The sequence below is a fragment of the Muscardinus avellanarius genome (genome assembly GCF_963383645.1).
Source record: "Muscardinus avellanarius genome assembly, chromosome: 16".
Taxonomy (NCBI): domain Eukaryota; kingdom Metazoa; phylum Chordata; class Mammalia; order Rodentia; family Gliridae; genus Muscardinus; species Muscardinus avellanarius.
In genome coordinates, this window is record NC_137802.1 from 51,466,742 (window position 1) to 51,487,827 (window position 21,086).

The window sequence follows — 21,086 nt, forward strand, 5'->3', positions numbered from 1 at the left end:
CACCACCACCACCAGCCTCTGGGGGCTCTGGCCGCTCCTTGCCCCTCCCCTGGGTTCCCAGCCTCATTTCCAGGCACCAAAGAGACAGGGTATTGCAGGAGCTAAGACCCCAGGCCCTGCAGTGAATTAGGGTGGGGCACCCTCCTCTCCTTAGCCCCTTCCACCTGGCCCCAATCCTTAAAGAAAACCGAAAAGGCAGCTGCCCCACCCCATGGCTTCCGGATTTACTCGAAGGAAGACTTCCAGGTTTTGAAGTCTGGTCCTCCTTCCTGGTCCTCCTGGTCCTCCCAGTGGAGTGCCACTAGATGAACCAGGACTGGCACTCAGAGGGTCCCTGCAGAGGAGCGGGCAGGACTCCCCTCCTCCCCTTCCCACAGTGTAGTGTTCCACCCTCCCTCTCCTGCCCCCAACCCAGGGGGAACCCCTAGGGGGGCCACCATCAGTGCTTCCCAGGCACGGCCACCCCTAGGACCTTCACCTCATTCCCGTCCTGAGCCCAATGACCATTTGAGGAGACATCCCTGAGAGAGGCCCCACCTTCCTCCCACACCTGCCGGGCCACAGGTTCCCAGAAGCACAGGCCTCCAGCCCCTGTTCCTGGGGCGGGGCCATGGAACCCCTCTTGGGGGTTTCCAGAAACTCTCACCGGAAGCTGCCTCCTCCACCTGCCCATCCTCTGTGCCTCTCCCATCCTTGCCCACCCACCGCCTGCCCCCTCTGGGAGGAGAAGCACGAACTGGATGAGTCATCCCTTGGGATTCAGCCTCCTGTACCTGAGCTCTTATCCATTTATGGATGCTAAATGAGGCTCGGCGAGGGGAAGAGACCACATGACTGCCTGAGGCCACACAGCTGCTCACAGGACAGGAGGCAGCCCTGGGCGACCCCGGGCCCCTTGACTCCACTCCAAGCCTGGCTCGGCCAGGACCACGCTCCAGATCACCACGGGGAGATGACCTCGGAGCTCACTCTACCTGGTCTACGCTGAGCCCTGACCTGCACATCCACGCTAGTGGGTGCCCCGGGACTGCTTCTCCTCCTCCCGATCTAGCTTCCACTTTAGGAGCCAAGACAAGCACACACTTCACATCTGGGCCAAGCTTTATTGGTGGCAGGCTGGGGAGTGTGGGGAGGGACTAAAGTGGGGTGCTGAGGCTGGAGAGGCTGTGGGGTGCGGGGCACAGGAGGCAGCCACGCGGGGGATTGGCTGGCCGGGAGGAGCCGAGTCCTTAGCGGGTGGTCTGGTGGACCTGCTCCCGGGAGGAGATGACCTTGCCATCCTGGACCTCTTCCACGATGGTGCGCACCTGGCGGGTGGTCACAGCTGCAGGAGAAACAGAAATCTGGAGGTGGGCACGGGGCTGAGAGGGCCCCACCAGCCCCCAAGCCCCGTGTGGCAGCCAGTCCCTCCTCCGGTCCTCGCTCGGCTGCTGGGAATGTCTCTGCTGCTTCAGCATCACTTGGCACACACATCCCTCCTGCCCTGACCCAAACTCCCTTCCATTGCATCCCTCTGCTGGTGCCCTTGTGTGGGTCATGCATCCCCAATTGGCTACTTCCTTCTGACCCACTCAGTGTGTCCTTTCATAAGGGAGGGCCATGTAGACCGATGCTACATAAAAGGGGTGCTTTCTCCATCTCTCTGCAGCCTCAGTGCAGAGACAAGGTTCCCGTCTTCCTCATCAGACTAAGATCTCCAAGACAAAATCCAAGTTCCCATCACCCCCATTAGACTAGGAAGCCCAGAGCTAGGATCTATCTTCCCCATCAGACTGGGACTGGAGGACAAGGACCATGTCCCTCTCTTCCACTAGGTGAGAGTCCCCAAAGACAGGGCTGCTTTTGCTCATCAGTTAGGTATCAAGAGCAAAAACCATGAGGCCATGTCCCTACATTTCCTCAGCTGAGAGTCCCCAGAGCTAGGACTATGTCTCCCCCATCAGACTAGGAGCTCGAGGGTAAGGACCAGGTCCCTGCCCCGCCCCCTCCTCAGATGAGCCAGTGTGTCCCTTATTTGAGCCTTCCCTGGACATCAGGTCCATTGCCCCACTCCTGCTGAGGACAAGCCCTCATTCCCTGGAGCTCCTTGGGGATCCTGTCCTAGCAACAGCTAAGGTGGGTTTCCTGCCCCATGCCCTCAGTTGCCAAGATACTTACGTTCTTTTGGCTTGTACTGAGTCAGGCTGCAAAGGAAAAAGAAAAAAAAATAGAAAGAAAGAAAAGATGGAGAGATTAGATGTGGGCCTGAGAGTCCCATCCTTACCCCAGGGGCCCCAGCCTTGGCCCGGGGGGGCCCCCACTCACTGGGCATCCTCGCCCTCCAGCAGGCGGCGGTAGGTGGCGATCTCCTGCTCCAGCCGCGTCTTCACGTCCAGCAGGATCTTGTACTCCTGGTTCTGCTGCTCCATCTCGCAGCGCAGCTGGGCCAGCTGCTCCTCCACGCTGCCGATCAGCCCCTGGATCTGGGACAGCTGCACGCAGTAGCGGTTCTCTGTCTCAGCCAGACTGCCCTCCAGCGATGCTTTCTGCAGGAAGGTGGGGGAGCGGGGATCAGCGAGGGTGGCAGGCCCCCTGGCAGGCACTGCGCCCACTCCCCATGCGCAACGGCGCTCCTACCATGCTGAGCTGGGACTGCAGCTCGATCTCCAAGGCCTGCATGCTGCGCCGGAGCTCGGAGATCTCGCTCTTACCGCTCTGCAGTAGCTCGCTGTTGGTGGCCACCTCACGGTTCAGCTCCTCTGTCTGCAGACAGGACCAAGGACAAGGTAGCATTGAGCCTGGATCCCTTCCCCAGGCCCATGGCCCATGGCCCCCATATGCTCAGTCCAAGCCCAGGCAGGCAGCCCTGTTCCCCTGCTCACAGTAACACCCTTGGGCCACAGGCCATCTTCCTGACCTCCCCTGAACCACTCCTCCCAAACCTCGACAGCTTCCCACTTTGAAATGGTAACTTTTTATGGTTAAGCCCCACAAGTGGGAGGCATAGAACAGGAAACCTGAGAACCAGCCAGGACCTGCAGGCCTCACCCTGGCATCTTAGGGAGAGGTGGAAACTACCAGGGTCTTTACCCTCTGCCTCTGTTTATTATGGGCTTCCCACCTTCCCCTACATTCCCCAAACCCCAGCTGCAGCTAAGTGCCAGGTCTGTTGATGTAGTGGACGACCCAATCCCCTGGGGTCTACATGGCTTGCTGAGGATGCGGTATCCCTAAGACACTGGGCAGTGGGCTTCTGTCCTGGCTCAGGCCCGTGTACCCCATCGGGGCGGCAACAGCCCCCACCTTGCTGAAGAACCAGTCCTCAGCATCCTTGCGGTTCTTCTCAGCCATCTTCTCGTACTGGTCGCGCATCTCAGACAGGATGCGGCTCAGGTCCACACCTGGGGCCGCGTCCATCTCCACGTTGATCTCACCGCCCACCTGGCCCCGCAGAGCGTTCATCTCCTGTCGAGGAGGGAGACGTAGGTGTGGGCATCGCAGCCCGTCTTGGGCCCTTGCTCCCAAATTTTCCCACACCCCACACCTGGAACCAGAACTGCCCCTCCCCCAGGGGCCCCTCCTCTGATCTGCCAGCCTCTTTCCTCTAACCCTCCGAAGGATTTTGTTCACCTACTCTGGGCCCTGCCTCCACCATCAGACTGTGCCTCCCTCGCTAGGCTGAGGGCTCTTCAAAGACACAAATCTAACTTCAGGCCCTCTCCCCCCCCCCAAATTTCCCCTTTAATTTTCAAATATCTTTGTGGGGTCCAGATGTGGGGGTGTAAACTGAGGCATGATTCCAACTCCTCACTTATCTACCACTGAGACGGAGGCCGGGCTGGATGGAGCAGCCTCGGGGACCCTGGGAGGTTCTTTGGGTGAAGAGAAGCCAAGTGGTACACAAGAGGAGGAGGCTGCCCTGCACGCCAGCTCTGGACCACAGACTTCAGCCCTATAGGTGACTAACCCTTATAGGGTGACTAACCCTGTGCTGGCTCTGCTTCTCCCACGGCCCCCACTGCAGCTGTGCCCCAGGGCCTCGCCGCCCACTCCCCTGCCTCTGTGACCTCGTGCCCCTGCCTCCTCACCTCCTCGTGGTTCTTACGCAGGTAGGCCAGCTCCTCCTTGAGATTCTCAATCTGCATTTCCAGGTCAGCTCTGGCCAGGGTCAGCTCGTCCAGCACCCTGCGCAGGCCGTTGATGTCGGCCTCCACGCTCATGCGCAGGGCCTGCTCCGTCTCAAACCTGCAGCAGGAACCAGGGACTTCAGTGCAGGTGGCTTGGACTTGTGGGCCAAGCCCCTGGCCCTCACCAGCCTTCACTTTGCCAGGGCTCTGAGGGCTTATGAGGAGCTGAGAGAATGGGATAGAAGCAAGTTCCAGCCCAGGGCCCCAAGAGCATCACAGGGAGGACCTCCACCCATGGCTCCTTACTCCACTGCTATCGGCCTCCTCCACCACCTGCCCGGGCCCAGTGACCTTCAAAGCTTGCTGCCTTCCTCATCCTGGACTAGAAGTGGGTTCTTAGCTCCCAGGACCACCCCATCCCAGCTCCTAGACCTAGCTACCTGCAGCTAGCTACCTGCAGACTAGGACCCCTGGAGAGACCGGGCTGCCCCATACTCCCCTGACCCCCAGCCTGCCCAAGCCCTCTGGCCCGGACTCACTTGGTGCGGAAGTCATCAGCAGCCAGGCGAGCATTGTCGATCTGCAGCAGGATGTTGGCATTGTCCACTGTGGCCGAGAGGATCTGGAGATGGGAAAGCAGTCAGGTCACTGGGTAGGGGCGGCTCAGCCCAGGTGCCAGGTGGGACGCCTTCTCAGGAGGCTCCTCTTTCTGCCCAGCCTCCCCCCTACACTGTGGTGGTGAGTCGGAGTGTGATGAGCTGAAACTTGCCTTCCCTGCCCCGCAACACCTGCCCCCCAGGGCCCCAGGCCATTGCCGGCCTTAAGCAGAGGAGGCATCCAGCTGGGAGGGTGGAGTGCCAGGGGAGAACCGCCTGTGGGCAAACACTCTCTCAGAATTTCAGAAGGAAAGCAGTGGGCAAAGCCCGGTGATGCCCCTCAGCATCTCCCCCAGAAGGTGGATAGAGGAGCCCTCGCCAACAGAAATCTTAAAGCAGGAATTTCAGATCAATGCCCGTGGTGAGTGCCAACCCTGGGCTCCAGCAGGCATCCCACCACTTGGGGTTTGCTGAGCCCTCATCTTGAGGGGTAGAAGAAGGGACAGGAAAATTCCCAAATAAGAGAAATTCCTGAATAAGGCCCATGTAGGACTGTTCCCCCCACCCACCAAGGTCCAGCCCCTCCCTCCTGGCAGGTACCTGGGGAGATCACTCAGACCCTCTAGCCGCCCCCCACCCCGCTGACCCCTGCTCCCAAGGAGAGAGGCCCACACATCCAGCTTTCCCAGGAGAGCCCAGCCCTCCACGTGGCCCATCCCACAACCACAGGAGGGAGGAAAATGAACCCCAAGGATCTCCACTAGACCTGTTTGTCCATGGCACAGCCTGCTGCCCCCACAGAAACAAATGGGGGCCACCTAGGGCCCCCAAGGCAGGCTCCTGGGAGCCCAGCCAGAGCCAAGCCGCCCTGTGGCAGCCCCCAGACTGGACTCCAGGCCTTCCTGGAGGCAGGAGTTAGGGGAGACACCGTGCCCCAGCCAGCAGCCCCTACCTTGTTCTTCAGGTCCTCGATGGTGTGGTAGTAGTGGCTGTAGTCGCGGGCGGGCCCAGGGGCCTGCTTCTGGTACCAGTCTCGGATCTTCACCTCCAGCTCGGTGTTGGCCTCCTCCAGGGCGCGCACCTTGTCCAGGTAGGAGGCCAGGCGGTCGTTGAGGTTCTGCATGGTGGCCTTCTCACCTCCGGCCAGCAGTCCGTCAACCCCGCCAAGGCTGCCTCCATAGCCGCTGCCGGAGCCAAAGCTGTAACAGCTGGAGTAGTTGCTCGCCAAGGCGCTCCCCAGGCCGCCGACAGACCCCAGCCTGCAGGAGCCACCGCCCAGGCTGCCAGACAGCCGGCAGGAGGCGCGGGAAGAGCCGCCCCCCAGGCCCGAGGAGCCCTTGATGGAGCTGGAGGAGGTGAACTGGCGGATGGTGGTGGTCATGGTGTCAGCGGAAGGCAGGCAGAGAGCAAGAGGTCTCAGAAGGAAGAGAGAGGTGCCCAGGTGCAGTTACTGCCGGGGCTCGCCCGCTGCCTTTATAGGCCGGCAAGTGGGCGTAGCGATTACAACAGCCTCGCTGCTCTGTTTCCATTCCCCTGGGCTTTCATCACCCCTGGCGGCCCGCCAGCTCCCAGGTGGCTGCGGGCCCCCTCCCCTCCCAGTACCGGGGCTTCGCCTCATTTCTCTGAACCCCCGTGCTGGGCGTCTGCGCGTGCGTGTCTCTGGTCACTGGACCCGTCACCTGTGATTCAGGCAGGCCCTCCAGCTACGCTTTCCCATGACCTAATAGGGAGAAGAGGAGAAGGCAGGATGTCACCGTCACCTGGCCCTCCCAAGCGGCTGCCACCCCAGCAGGCTGCCTGGGTGCTGGGTCTGATGGGGAAGTGGGGTGGGGAGTCAAGAGGCCCCTGCCTTCCTTTACCACACACGTAGCAGGCTCAGGGCTGGGTGGTGGAAATGCAGAAAAGACTGCGCCCACCGTCCCTGGGAATCTGAACCTAAGCCCACAGGCCCACCACGTAACACAGGAGCCCCCCACCCAACCTCGGGTGACCAGCCCAGGTCTGAGATGAGGAAACTGGGGCTTGGCAAGGGATACAAGGTCCACATTGCCCTGCCTTACCCCAGCTGCATCCTTCCTCCTTGCCAAACCACGGTACTCATCCTCCCAGGGACCCCACACACACATACATTGCTGTGAAGCCCTGAAACCCGGGGATGCAGCTGAGGCTCCATCTGCCCAGTTTTCTGACCCTGCCCCATCTCCAGGTCCCCTTGGAGCCCAGCATTCTTCTCAACTCTCCCTCCCTTCCCCCTAGAATTGTCCATCCAGGGCCAGGATGGGAAAGAGCATCTTGGCTGAAGATGGGGAAGTGGGGGGGGGGGGGTTGGGGAGGGGTGTTGTGGTAAGAAGGGATCTGAGGGAACAGAGGGGTGTGCCCCCTTACAGCATCTCATCGCTGTACCCTGCAAGACCTCAGTAAGGTGAGAGGCCCATATCTCAGGTCCCAGCCAATCAAAAACCTAAAGGACATTGCCCCAGAATAACCCCCAATCCTTCCCACCAGGCACCCCAAGATGCGGCTTTCCAGGGTGGCCACGTGCCCCGCCCCATGGCTCCACCCGCCCTGCCCACCATCCCAAACCCTGCCCTGGTCCCAGGGTCCCGGCAAGCCTGCTGGGCAGAATGTGGTCGTGTCTCAGACTGTAGATGGGTTCCACCTCCCAGACAGGCCCAGACAGCCCCACCAGCAGCTGAGAGAGATTCCCCAATAGCCCAGCGGCTGCCAAGCCACCAAAGCAAACAGGACGCCCCCCACGCTCACAGGCAGAGCCGCCACCCCGCCCCACACACACCCCCGGCTGCGCTGGGCAGAGCCGGTCTGGTTTCCTGGGCCGGCTGAGCCTGCTGCCCCCCCCCCATTCTTCAGAGCTCTGGACCCCTCCTTTGGAAAACCCCCTGCTCAGCCCTCTCCCTCTGGTCTTGAGCCAACCAAGACTGAGTGCTCTGTAACAGGCAGGATCCCCAGAAAGTCTGCAGGACCCTCCCAGGGACCAGCACAGGAGACAAGGACCCAGAGGCTGATTCTTAAACACATTCCTAGCCTGGCAGGCGGTCCCACGCCTCAGCTTCCTTGGAGCCCCAGGCCTGGATGGAGTGGGCAGAAGGGGTAGGCAGGTAACAAGCGATACCAAGCGCTCAGTGAACTCTCCTCCTCCCCCAGTCTCTCAATCCACACTGCCCAAGCCAAGGACCAGACCAGACAACAAGTTCACGGCCTAAACTTCAGCAAAGCTTTAATTGCAGTCACTGGGGCAAACCCAGGAGGCCCCTCGGAGGGGGAAGCAGGTATAGGACACAGATGGGGCTCAGGTGGGCCCTCGGGGCATGGGGTGGCGTGCCGGGAGCTGGAGGCCATGGCTGTCCCTTGGTCTTCAAGGCTAGACCATCACATGCAGCCGAGGCCTCAGTGGGTGGAGCGATGGAGCTGCTCACGGGAGGAGATCACCTTGCCGTCCTGGACCTCCTCCACGATGGTGCGCACCTGGCGACTGGTCACCATGGCTGAAGGCCGTGAAGCAGGGGGCACGGAGCCTCAGGCCGGAGCCCCTGCAGGCACTGGCCACCCAGGCTCCCCTGTGGCTTTCCCAACCCCTCCCCCTCAAAGGAGCCACGGCCTCTCCCCTCCCTCTGGGTCTGCACTGCCCCTCCCTTGGGCAGCACGAGGCCGGCTCTTACCATCCCGGCTGGGCTGCGAGGCCATGGACGAGGAGTACTGAGTGGTCAGGCTGCAGGGAGAGAGGACCTGTCAGCCCAGAGAGCCCCTGGGAGCACTGAGGGGAGGCTCCTGGGAGGAGGAGCACTGCTGGGGAGGCTCCAGGAAAAGGGGAGAGAAGTTCCCGCAAACTGGGAAATGACAGCTGGGACGTCAAAGAGAACAGCTGAGGCCCAAGGACCAAACGGCACAGGCTCCTTGCGACAGGGGGAAGAAAACCAGGCAGCCCAAAGGCACGCTGCAGCTTTTCTGAGGCCACTAACCCAAGATTTACAAGGAGAAGCTGAGCAAGTGGTTTTTCCGTATCCTGAAGGGCCCAACAAATAGATTCAGTTTAAGTAGAAGAGACTGTGGTTAGACTACAGATGAATCTGACCACTGTCAGGGATCAAAAGGCCAGACTGTGACAAAGCATTGGAGACCCTCTGCACCGCACACTTGGGTGGGTCTCCATCAACATTCCCGACCCCAAAACCAGACGGTCACCTGCCCTGCCCCTCAGCGTGACCTGGCCAACGGCATCACCAACCACACAGTCATCCAAACCAGAAACCCAGGGTCATCGTTGCCTCCTCCTTCACGTGTCTGCCTGGCATTTATTGAGCATCGATCTCAAGCCGCGCTCACCCATGCGGCAAGCATCTGCTCCTGCTGTTTTTAGCTCCAGCCTCTCTTCTGCCTGCAGACCTCTCCCTGCTCCCGCGCCTGCAGGGTAGGGCTCCCCTGGCCTGACTCCCTGCTGCAGCCTCCTGACGGGCCTCTCCAGCCCACGCTAACCCCTCTGAACCATATCTCCCTCTGCAGACAAAAGGGACGTCCTGAAAGCTCTGGATGCCCATACCCCTCCTCTGCTCCAAATCCCTCTGTGGCCCCCCACTGCCGACATGATCCACTGCTAATGCGTTCACAGGACAGCTGAGGCTCCTCACAGCGAGACCACAGGCCACATTCTCAGTTATTTTGTTTTGTTTTGTGTTTTGCCGTATTTGGGATAGAACCCAAGGTCAGTCTACCTCTGAGTTACACCCCCAGCCCTATTTTTTTATTCTTTATTTTGAAACAGGGTCTCACTGCGCTGCAAAGGGCCTCACTAAGTAGCTGAGGCTGTCGGCAAACCGCCATCCTCCTGTCTCAGCCTCCCAAGTGCTGGAATTACAAGTGTGCGCCACCACGCCCCGCTACATTCTCAGTTTTACCTCTGCGTTTTCCTCTCCTGGCCATCCCTGGGCAGCGCGGCCTCCGGTCCACCCCAGCCCACGCCGCCGCCTAACCCCACTCACTGGGCATCCTCGCCCTCCAGCAGGCGGCGGTAGGTGGCGATCTCCTGCTCCAGCCGCGTCTTCACGTCCAGCAGCACCTGGTACTCGTGGTTCTGGCGCTCCATGTCACAGCGCAGCTCACACAGCTGCTGCTCGATGCTGCTGATGAGCCCCTGCAGCTGGGCCAGCTGCGCCCCGTAGCGCGCCTCGGTCTCCGCCAGGCTGTTCTCCAGCGATGCTTTCTGTGGCCGCAGGGATCAGCGGCACAGTGAGGCCGAGCAGGGACCCTTCCCCGTGCTGGGGCACCCAGAGAGGGGTCGGCCTAGGTGGGGCTGTGTTGCTGCTGTAACTGGGGCAGAGCGGGGCCGTGCCACTGAGTACAAAGAGACAAGCTGGGCAGGAGTGCCTGGGTGTCTCGGGCTCTACGAGGTGGGCCCACGCGGGGTGACTTGATGAGGCGGAGAGCGGGAGGCCCTACCATGCTGATCTGGGACTGCAGCTCGATCTCCAGGTTCTGCACGGTGCGGCGGAGCTCCGTGATCTCTGTCCTGCTGCTTTGCAGGGCCTCCGTGTTGGTGGCCACCTCGCGGTTCAGCTCCTCCGTCTGGAGGAGGGTGGGCACAGACACTGGAACAGGCTTTCAGAGGACCCGCAGAGGTCCCAGAACTACCCAGAACTACCCCCGGTCCCTCCCACAGGCACCTGCACCCAGACACCCTCGGCGCCCACATGGAACTTAGCAGAATTCGCCTTGCTCTACAGACAGTGACACCTGTTACTCCTGCCAACCTGTGTCACCTCCAAGATGTGGGCCAGGCTTTCTTTCTTGTGGGCCTGTTACTGTCCCTGGGAGCCTGTGAGTACTCAGTCTGTGTTCACCCAGGGCATGAGTTATCTACCCAAAGACACATCCTGCAAACACCTGTGGACCAGGGTATGGAAACTTGGCTCTACTCTCTGGGCCATGGCAGAGGGCCCATGAGCTCAGGCCTCTCTGGGTTTCACATGTCACATAAAAGCATGAAGGCCGGTCCAATTGGTTTCCAAAGGTCCTTCCAGCTGGGCCAGGATCTGCCGGTGTTCCAGCCCGCACCAGCACATAGCGCACATGCCCGCGCCGGAGCACACCTGCTCCCTCGCGGCCACCCACCTTGGTGAAGAACCAGTCCTCAGCGTCCTTGCGGTTCTTCTCCGCCATCTTCTCGTACTGGTCACGCATCTCATTCAGGATGCGGCTCAGGTCCACACCAGGGGCCGCATCCATCTCCACGCTGACGTCCCCGCCCACCTGGCCACGAAGGGCGTTCATTTCCTGGGCAAAGAGGACAGGAGGAGCTCACCCAGGGCCATCCTGGGGAGACGCTCGGGACCTCAGAGAGACACCTGCAGATGACGACAGACCCGGCCAGCAGCTCCCCAGCCCCAGGGTGCAGGCAGATGTAAGCATCAGAGGCACAGGGCTCAGACAGCGACAGTCTCCCCCAACACATGCCGTGGCCTGGAGGGAGGACTTCACCTGTCTCCCATGTGCGCTGAGGCAGGAGAGAGATGACAACTCCCCAGCAAGGTGGAGGAGAAGCAAAAGTCCCCTCTCTCACTGCCAGGAACACCTGCCCTGTCCCCACCACCAAGCCCTCCGCATGAGCCTGAGCCTGGAACAAGCAGCCGTACCCCAGGCCTCGCAGATGTTCAGCTAAGGAGAAAGCGATTGCACCCTGGCCTCAAAGCCAAAGAGAAGCACTTTTAGGATGCCCCACTATCTGGGAATCAGGCTCTGCAGCCCAGGCCAGCCCAGCTGAGAAGGAAGCCACAGCAGAAGGGATTGAAGGTCACCTGAGTCCCTGGCAGAGCCTTGGGGTAACCCAAAACCCAGAGCTTGCCAGGCACAGTGGTGCACACCTATAATCTCAGTACTGAGACAGGAGGATTGCAGACTTGAGGCCAGCCTCGGCAAGGTAGTGAGACCCTCAACAACTTAGCAAGAGCCTGTTGTATCAAAATAAAATAATTTTTAAAAAGCCTGGGGATATAGCTCAAAGGTAGAACACCACTGGGTTCAATCCCCAGTGTGCAGAGAGAAGGGGAGGGAACAGAGCTCTCTGGAAAAGGGAGGCAGGAGAGATGGGATTAGACCTGGATGTAGATATGAGTCAGACAGAGCCGAGGGCAGATCCCTATGCAGCCTTGGACAAATCCCATAACCTCCCTGAGCCTCCGTTTCTTCACTGGCAAAAAGAGGGAAGGAATATCTTTCTCCTGTCGATGTTGATATCGGCCGAAAGAATTGCTGTGAATCACTTGTAATGCGCTGAGCAAATGCTCTCTGTTGTTATGACTATCGCTATTATAATTAATTATTAATTATAATAATTAGCATTGTGTGTTAGACTGATTCACTCATTAGTGAGTTAACTGCCACCTTGCAGTGGGCCAAGCCCCCAGGGGAAGGATCTTTGAAGGAGGAGCCCCGCCGGCCTCACCCAGGGCCTCTGAGGCTCAGGACCAAGGTCAGGGCCAGGGACCCACCAGAGATGGAACTGGATGGAGTGCCTGGCCTGGCCTGGCCTGGGAGATTCTGCGTGCCTGCTACCGGGGGGCCTGTCCCGCGCCCCCTGAGCTGGCCTCACCTCCTCGTGGTTCTTCTTCAGGTAGGCCAGCTCCTCCTTGAGGCTCTCGATCTGCATCTCCAGGTCGGCTCTGGCCAGGGTCAGCTCGTCCAGCACCCTGCGCAGGCCGTTGATGTCGGCCTCCACGCTCATGCGCAGGTTCAGCTCCGTCTCGTACCTGGCGGGGTAGGAGATCTGAGCCAAGCACCAAGTACCGCAAGGACACCCAGGTCCACACGCAGGGTGCCTGTGGTGTGTGGAGCCAAGAACCCCCCGCCAGCCCCTACGGCAGCCCCGAAGCCCAGGCTCACTTGGTGCGGAAGTCGTCGGCCGCCAGGCGGGCATTGTCAATCTGCAGCACAAAGCTGGCATTGTCGATGGTAGCTGCCAGGATCTGAAAGAGACGGTGGGCTTCGCGAGCGACGCCCTTCTTGCAGCCTTCTGGGGAGTGGGCTGGAGCGAGTGCCATGAGGGTCCCTGTGGGGTCCTCCTCTGAGCACCCTGCTGAGAATTTCAAGACCCATCAAGGCCCCTTGGGGCCTTAAAGAACAGTCAGGACACAATGTCCAGCCATTGGTAGACAGGGGTGCCCCCTCGCACCACAGAATTTAGGCTGCCTCAGCCTCACCCCTCCTCCAAAGCTAAGTTCCCTCCAGGCTTACTTGCTACCTCCTCCGGGAAGCCCTCTGGGTACCCTGTCTGGACCCCCTCTCTTGCCCTCTTTCCCCCACCACCCTCTCCAGGTGGCCAGCAATCGGTTCCCAGTTTCCTTAGCATTTGGGCTAATTCCTCTCCACTGGAATCTGAGCGTTCCAGGGAGCCAGACGAGGCCCCATCTATCTCATTCATTTTGGAATCCCAGGCGTGGGCACGGTGGCTGGCCCAGACTCAGCCCCCAGGGTACAGTTGTCTAATTAAGTGATTAATTGATTGATTGATTGATGCAGTTATGATGGCCTCTAACTCAGTCGAAGGTTTCCCCACACACACAAGGTGGTCTGGACCATTGGTTGTGGCAGGGAAGGTGCCAGAAGGAGCAGGGTGGTGATTATTACTGCGGCTTCACGATGCTGGAAATGCCCCAGAGGGCCCCAGGCAAGGGCCACGGGGTGCAAGAGGGGGTTTCTCTACAGCCCCCGAGGGAGCAGAGGGAAGAGCCGGCACATGAGCTGGGTACACCTTGGCACGCTGGGGCAGTTGTTTTGTTTGTTTGGTTTGGGGGTGTCCTGGGGACTAAACCCAGGAATGTTCTTCCTCTAAGCTACACCTCCAGCCTTTTTTCATTTTCTTTTTCTTTTTTTCTGGTACTGGGGATTGAATCCAAGGGCTTTCTACCTCTGAGCCACACCCCCAGTTATATTTCATTGTTTAATCTGAAACAGGGTCTCACTAAGTTGTAGATCTCACTGAGTTGCTGAGGCTGGCCCTGAACCTGTGACGCTCCTGTCTCAGCCTCTCAAGTACTGGGATCACAAGCGTGCGCCTGGGATCAATTTGTCACACTTCAAGACTGACAGCTGCCGTGTGTGGAAGACCCAAGCCCGCCACAGCCTCATCCTGTGCCTCTATCTAGGGCCACACAGGCCCCCTACCAGACCCCACTCAAGCCTCTAAGTCCTGCGACATAGCCCTGGCTCAGGCTGAGCCCGAGGGACAGTTTCCCACTGCCCTGGGCCTCAGTGGGCCCATCAGTGGCTTAAAGACGCCCAGCCCCCACCCACCTCTGTGCTCAGAAGGCAGCAGGGCACGGGGGTGGGGGCTGGTAGGGTGCACTGGGGGTTAATGAGGAGGTGCTGGATGACCCCACCGCTCAGAGCACTGACTCACCAGGATCCCCCTGGTTCCCTGCCACCCTGACCAAGCTGGTATCTGATCTGGCAGTGTCCGTGACTCTGCTTCCAAAGGGAGATTGTAGGAATCCCCTGCCTGGTGGAGGTCCCGGGCAGGAGCAAAAGAGCCAGTCTCAGGGCAGCCCCAGGCCTGGCTCTCCCCCAGACCTCACCCTCCCCCACCCTGCTGCTCTCCTTAACCCCCGCCTGCCCGCCTCTGGGGCCCCAACACTGTGACTTGTGCCCAAGGCCCAAGAGGCCATGCGTATGGGATGCCAAAGCCATGTGCTCAGAGGTCCTGAGAGTGTGCAACAGTGTGTGGGCTGGGATGCTGTCTCCCCCAGATGACCAGCTGCAGTCTGAGTGGGGAGACAGCGCCTGACCTCAGGGATCCCTCAGAGAACCCCAGAGTGACAGAGCTGGAGAGAGCAAGAGAATGTGAGAACAGGCTGGACTCAGGGACATGAGCACAATGAATGAGGCGAGACCCCAGGCCTGGGGAGAGAAGGAAGGCAACGCCATCCATCCAGGAGGGCTTCCTGGAAGAGACAGGCAGGCAGCGGGGACAGAACAGCAGGAAGCCCAGCCTCCTGTTTCAACAGCCACACCACACTCCCACCTCTCTGCCCCTGCCCCTTGCTGGACTGCTCCCTGTTCCCGAAAACACCCTCACTGAGCTTCTGACACCTGCGACAACCCCACAGCACAGGAGGACCTGACACTGGGTCCAGAGCTAGCAGAGGGGGTCTCAGGTGAGGAGGAGCGTTTGCAAAGGTCTGAAGTTGGGATGGAGAGAGTCCTGAGCACTACTGGGGGCAAAGGGCAGAGGGTGGAGGGCAAAGGGCAGAGGGTAGAGAGCAGGGCGGGGGACCCCACCTTGCTCCGCAGGTCCTCGATGGTCTTGAAGTAGTGGCTGTAGTCGCGGGCAGGCCCGGGCCCCTGCTTTTTGTACCACTCACGGATCTTCAGCTCCAGGTCGGCATTGGCCTCCTCCAGGGCACGCACCTTGTCCAGGTAGGAGGCCAGGCGGTCGTTGAGGTTCTGCATGGTCTCCTTCTCACCGCCCCCCAGCAGGGCATCGGACACCCCAAAGCTGGAGCTGGAGCCAAAGCCCCCGCCCAGGCTGCAGGTGTAGCCACCATAGCCACCCCCTAAGCCGGCCGAGAAGCGGGACGAGGTGACCGACATGTTGCCGCAGCTGCCGGCTCCTAGGAGGCTGGGAGCCCGACAGGCACCCCCAATACGGATGGAGGACGTCCGGGAGAAGCCCCCGCCAGGCATGCACAGGCCCTTGACGGAGCCAGAGGTTGAGAACTGGCGGATGCTGGTGGTGGTGGCCATGGTGTCCTCGGGTCAGCCCCAGGGTCTGGTCTGAAGAGAGACCCTGGGCCATCTTTTATAGACAGACTGGAGGAAGGCTGGTCCCCTGGCCCTTGAAGTCCAAGCCAAAAACCCAGCCATGTAATTTGCCGCTGTCCCAGCCGCCCAGAGCCCGGGGCTCGGGCTGGACATGCTGAGCGCTTCCCCCAGTCCCCCTCCAGGCCGGCCCAGCCTGGGCACGGTGACCTTTTAGTGGTCCATTGTTTCTTTGGAGACAAAGGTGGTGTTGGAGCCGCAGCCCCGGGGTAGGGTGATCCTCCATCCTCGGCTGCAATTAGGCTGAGCTCATTCTTGGGGGGAGTCCGGAGAACCCAGCCCTGGGAGCCAAAAAGGGCCTGAAAACAAGGCTCCACAGGCCCAGGAGCCAGGAGGCTGGCCTGGCCCCGCGCTGGGCATCCCAGGGCCCCGGGCAGAGGGTGGGGAGACGGTGAAGCTGACGTCTTCTCCAGCTGCACCTCGCCCTGACAGAGCCCCGAGTCCGAGCGGGAGGAGAAGCTCCTGAGCTCGGGTGGCCCCAGTGCTCTGCGGCCCAAGCCAAGTCTGTGGGAGCCTGGGGGATTCCTGAGTCTGAAAGGAAGAGACACGGCTGCAGCTGTGAGGGGCTACACACCCAAGCCTTTTGGGAAGTCTACGTGAAGGCCTCCTTTCCTCTTAATAAAAGGGGATGATTCCTATGTCCCCAGGTCTTTGAGGGACTCGAGAGAGATAGTGACATTGGTCAATCTCTAACAAAACCAGTCAGGGGTGGGTGGCGGGCAGAGGGTCAGGGTGGCCTGGCTCCCTGCCATCTCCTGAGGAGTCAGCTCCCAGGGGCTCCCAGAGGGGCACAGTGAGATGCAGGATCCTTGCCAGGGTGCCTGGGTCTCCTCTGAGCCCTGAGGAGGAGCCAGGGCCCTGTTCCAGCAGGCACAGCCACCCCAGCTGGTCCCACATCCTGGTGATGGCAGCCACCCCACCCAGACAGGAGATTAGCCGCCTAATCACAGCGGCGCTAATGATTTAGGCTCTGCCAGGACACTGGCGTCAGTGCCGGGCCTGTGTAAATAGGGCCGGGGGGCAGGAGTGGAAGGTGTGTGGGTGGCCTGGGCTCTCTGCCCTCTCCACTAGGGGACAGGGTGGGGGGAAGTCGGGTTTTTCAAGCAGCCCGGGGCTCCTGTGATGGGGCTAGACTGCTGGAAGGACTTCCTGCTTAGCGATGGATGGAGTTCTAAGGGGAGAGTGCCCCTCACTGGGACAGTGCCAGGGTGGGACTGGCAAGAGCCACGGGGAAGGAGGCGTGGAGCCCTGCCTGGACCCTGCCCGCCACTCCTGTGAAGGTGCTGGTGGAGACAGCTCAATGCCAAGGCCAGACCACCACGAGGTTAGACATCAGGAAGGACTTCCTGGCCATCTAGACTGCCTCCGAGGAGAAGAGAGACCTGGGTTCACCTGAGGAGGCCAGAGAGGTGCTGCACCAACCACGCTCCAGAGAACCCCTCTCCCCCAAGAAGCTGGCAGGCCTCCCCCTCACCGGCCTCCCCGGGCAGGCCTCACTCTGGGCTCAGAGGTGGGATCACCAGGCCTCCCAGCACCAAGTCTGGAGAAGCCAGGGCCTGGGGAGGTGGCCAGGCCACTGCTGTCCCCGCTCTCTGCGACCCATAGTCCAGCCTTGGTGCTCCCCGGGGGCAGCCTCCCCTCCCCTGGGCCTCCGCAGGGAGTCCCTGCGCTGACTCTCCTCAGTGCAGGTGAATGAGAAGGGACACCCCCTCACCCCCATTTCCCCGCCCTCAGCCCACCTTGGGGGTTTCCAGAGCATGGCTGACACGCTTTGCAGATTCCCTCAAAGACCTCGGGAGCTACACCTCCAGACCATTTTTTAAATTTTTGGTTTTAAAATAGGTTGCTGAGAGGCTCAGTACAAGGCTGAAGCTGATCTCCAAGTTTCCAGCCTCCTGTCTCCCTAGTAACACACACACACACACACACACACACACACACACACACACCTTGGGAGACAGAAAGTACCCTCATTCCTACTTGCAGAGACCCCAGCCCTTAGCCTTGAGGCTCAGCTTCAAAGAGCAGAGAACTTATTAAACTTCCTGCTCCCTCCAAAGCCATAACGTCCTTACCTCCCACTGCACCATTTGGCCCCCAAAAGGTCCCTCAGCTCTAACCTGGGCCTCCTGCCTCCCCTGGCCAGGGCTAAGAAGACCAGGGCATCCCTCCTGAGGGTCTCACAGCAGCGCCGTGAGGAGACTGAGTCACAGAGCGCTGGGCCTTAGCTTGGCTCAGGAGAACAAGAGCCCCAAGCTTTCACGACACCCATCTGCACCTAGGGCTCCTTTCCACCAGCTCCCATCCCTGGGCCCTCACCTGCAGCCACTTTGTCTGGGATGGGTGGGCAGAGCCAACCAGAAACTCACCCCCTCCCCCAGCAGTCCCTAACCCTGGCCAGGCATCCCTCCGAAGTGCGCCCCAATCCCCATAGCCGCACCTGCCCACTGCCCTGAGGCAGGGCCCTCCTCTCGGTTCTGTTTCCTGGCCTCATCCTGGGGCCCCAGCGCCTTCCCAGGTTTGTGCCTCCCAGGAGGCCGCCCCTCTGCCTCCCCCAGGCCTGTGGGGAGAAGCCACGTTGCTGCAGCCCCCCCACACACACCAGGTTTATCCTACTCCTCCTAGCTTGAAGAGATGGGGAGGCTGGGGCTACCAGGGGTCCCTTCCTGGGGACAGGCCACCTCTGTCCCTCTTCCTTTTCTGCCCCACCCAGCCACCTCCCTCTGACTGTTTTCCAGGAACCGTGACTGGGGTGGACCCAAGATGTAGACACCCGTGACACCCGCCCTTCCAGGTAGAGCCACATCTGCCGCCCAAGGCCCTGTCCCAACACAGCAGCCAGCATGCCCCAGAGGAGGCCCAGGCAGGACAGACGAGGAGGGAGCGGGCACAGGGACCAGGGAAGGCCCCAGGCCCCAGGGGTGGCGTGGGGAGCTGGGCTGCTTCCACACGCTGCAAGACTCCCGCCTGGCCAGACCAACTTCCAACTTCCAAACCTTTCCCCCCTCTCCCTCCCTCTTCCCACTTCCCTCTCCCTCCTTCCTGAGGGGCAGGGCAGCCCCCACCATGGGAACTCCTTTCAGGCCTGGAGCTCAGACCCCTCCCCACTTTGGAGCGGAGGAGGGAGGACTCCGGGAGGAGGGAGCATCAGGACAGGATCAGGGAAGGAGGAGGATCAAGGGAGGATCGGGGAGAAAGGGTCATCAGGGGAATGAGGATCTGGAGAGGAAGGAGGACCAGGTGAAGGACCAGGTGGTCCATCATATTAAAGGGCCTGGGCTCCATGGAGCACTCTCCTCTCACCCCACCCCATGCTCCTCACCCAGGCCTGCCCAGTCCCGGAGCCCGCTCTCCCAGGTAAACCGCTGCTGCCCCATGGTCCCCCTCATCCCTGGGGAACCCGAGGCTCTGGGAGCCTTGTCACTAGCACATTGATTCCTTCCCCAGTGGGTTTAATGGAGGAGCAGCCCCAGTCCTGACGTCACCACCCCGAGGCCAGGCATGGCCTCCTCCGGGATCACTACACGGTATCACAAAGAGCTCCAGCCTCCAAGTCTGGCACCTAGAAGCCGGGGTCCAGCCTGGACTCTGTGTGGCCTTGGCGGGTCACCTTCCTCAGACTTTCATGATGAAGTCTTTGTGAGGGTCCAGTGGAGTGGTGCTTGCAGGTAGCCGGTAAGGGCCTCGCAGGAACTCGGGGTTCAGAAGACTGCAGCGGCTCCCAAAGCAGGCTGGGAGGCTGCCCTTCCCTGCCCGTGAACCCACACGCAGCCGGCCCTGACACCCATGGCTGGGGAGACACCCCTTATCTGGCAAAGGGACTTTGCCCATGTGATCCCAGTAGGATCACAAGGAGGAGGCGAGGGGGTCAGAGTCAGAGAGGGAGACGTGACCTCCACCAGACGTCACAGTGATGTGGGGCCTTGCTCCAAGAAATGGGGCACCCCAGAGAAGCTGGGAAAAGTGGGAGACAGAAAAGACACTCCAGAAGGAACACAGCCAGGGATTAGCCCTTGTAGACCTGTCTGTCCTCCTGACCTCCCAACTCTAAGAGATTAGCACATGTGTTGTTTTAAGCCCCTAAATTCCTGGTAATTTGTTACCGCAGCAATACTAATACTAATACTCCCCTAGAGCATGCTACTCCCATGAGCTGACCATTCTCACTGTGTTAGAGCTGTGAGGCCAGGCACAGTGGTGCAGCCTCTAATCCCAGTACTTGGATTAGACAGGCTGAGACAGGAGGGTCGCAGGTTCAAAGACAGCCTCAGCAATGTAGTGAACTCTCAGCAATCTCACGAGACCCTGTTTCAAAACCAAAAAAAAAAAAAAAAAAAAGCTGGGGGTGGTGACGCACACTTGTAATCCCAGTACTTGGGAGACTGAGACTGGAGGATCACGGTTCGCAGACAGCCTCAGCTACTTAGTGAAGCTCTCTACAACTTAGTGAGACCTTGTTTCAAAATAAAGAATAAAAATGGGGCTGGAGTGTAGCTTGCAGGTAGAATGACCCTGGGTTCCATCTCAGTACCACAAAAAATAATAAATTAAATACGAGCTGGGTGTAGTGGCGCACACTTGTAATCCCAGCATTTGGAAGGCTGAGACAGGAGGATCGCGGTTTATGATGCAACACAGTGAGGCCCTGTTTCAAAATAAAGAATTAAAAATAGGGCTGGGGTGAAGCTTGAAGATAGGATGAGCCTGGGTTCCATCCTCAGTACCGCCAAAAAAATAAAATAAATTAGGAGTCCGGCAAGGTGATGCACAATTGCAATCCCAGCACTTGGGAGGCTGAGACAGGAGGATCGTGGTTCACGGGCAACTCAGTGAGACCCTGTTTCAAAATAAAGAATAAAAATAGGCTGGGCGTGGTGGCGCATGCTTGTAATCCCGCGCTTGGGAGGCTGAGACAGGAGGATTGCGCAGGTTCAAAGCCAGCTTCAGCCACCTTAAGAGACCCTGTTTTCAAATAAAAATATAAAATAGGTCTAGGAGTGTACCTCGGAGGTAGAAGGCCCCACAGTTCCATCTCCAGTACCACCAAAATAAATAAATAGATAAATAAAAAGAATTAAAAACAGGGCAAGGGTGTAGCTTGAAGGTAGCATACTCCTGGGTTCCATCCCCAGTGCCACAAAAAATAAATAAATAAAATAGGTCTGGAGGGATATCTCTGAAGTAGAACATCCCTGGATTCAATCCCCAGTACTATTAAAAAAAAAAAAAAAACCTGTGGGAAGGTGGATCTGTTTCCCTTCTGGAACGGCATTCCAGCCAAAAGATGGCTTTCCGTTCATCTTTGGGCAAGGTCTAACTCGACACTTGGCACCCAGCAAGCACCCTATTGACGCTTGCAGGATGGAGACAACAGCAAGAGCCCAAAGCTGGACTTCAGTCAGCACCCATTCATTGCCCTCATTGTGTGGCAGCCGCTGGGCTGGGTACTTGGAATGCGGTACTGAGTCAGCCCAGCCCTGCCTGAACGAGAGCGGGTGGGAACGACAGACAGACAGACGGGCGGTTCATCCCGGCACAATGGTGCTGTGCGGTGACAAAG

General features: G+C 59.6%; 2 protein-coding genes across 2 annotated transcripts in view; both read right to left on the bottom strand.

The window, feature by feature from the left end:
• Positions 1-6,083, bottom strand: part of LOC308275712 (uncharacterized protein) — a gene marked incomplete at both ends in the record, with an annotated part of 48,452 nt that extends 42,369 nt beyond the window's left edge. Inside the window, 8 exons of the mRNA XM_080714064.1 lie at positions 1,235-1,324; positions 2,158-2,183; positions 2,305-2,525; positions 2,617-2,742; positions 3,283-3,444; positions 4,068-4,224; positions 4,646-4,728; positions 5,655-6,083. Of these exons, the coding sequence (XP_080570190.1) occupies positions 1,235-1,324; positions 2,158-2,183; positions 2,305-2,525; positions 2,617-2,742; positions 3,283-3,444; positions 4,068-4,224; positions 4,646-4,728; positions 5,655-6,083 (1,294 nt within the window). The remainder of the gene's footprint in view (positions 1-1,234; positions 1,325-2,157; positions 2,184-2,304; positions 2,526-2,616; positions 2,743-3,282; positions 3,445-4,067; positions 4,225-4,645; positions 4,729-5,654) is intronic.
• Positions 6,084-8,107: 2,024 nt separating this feature from the next.
• On the bottom strand, positions 8,108-15,451 carry LOC308275480 (keratin, type I cytoskeletal 42; the record flags this gene model as incomplete). Its single annotated transcript, XM_080713787.1, has 8 exons — positions 8,108-8,205; positions 8,380-8,429; positions 9,697-9,917; positions 10,154-10,279; positions 10,826-10,987; positions 12,303-12,459; positions 12,593-12,675; positions 14,987-15,451. The coding sequence occupies 8 exons, from the start codon at positions 15,449-15,451 to the stop codon at positions 8,108-8,110; spliced, it is 1,362 nt and encodes a 453-aa protein (XP_080569913.1).
• Between the last annotated feature and the right edge of the window lie 5,635 nt (positions 15,452-21,086).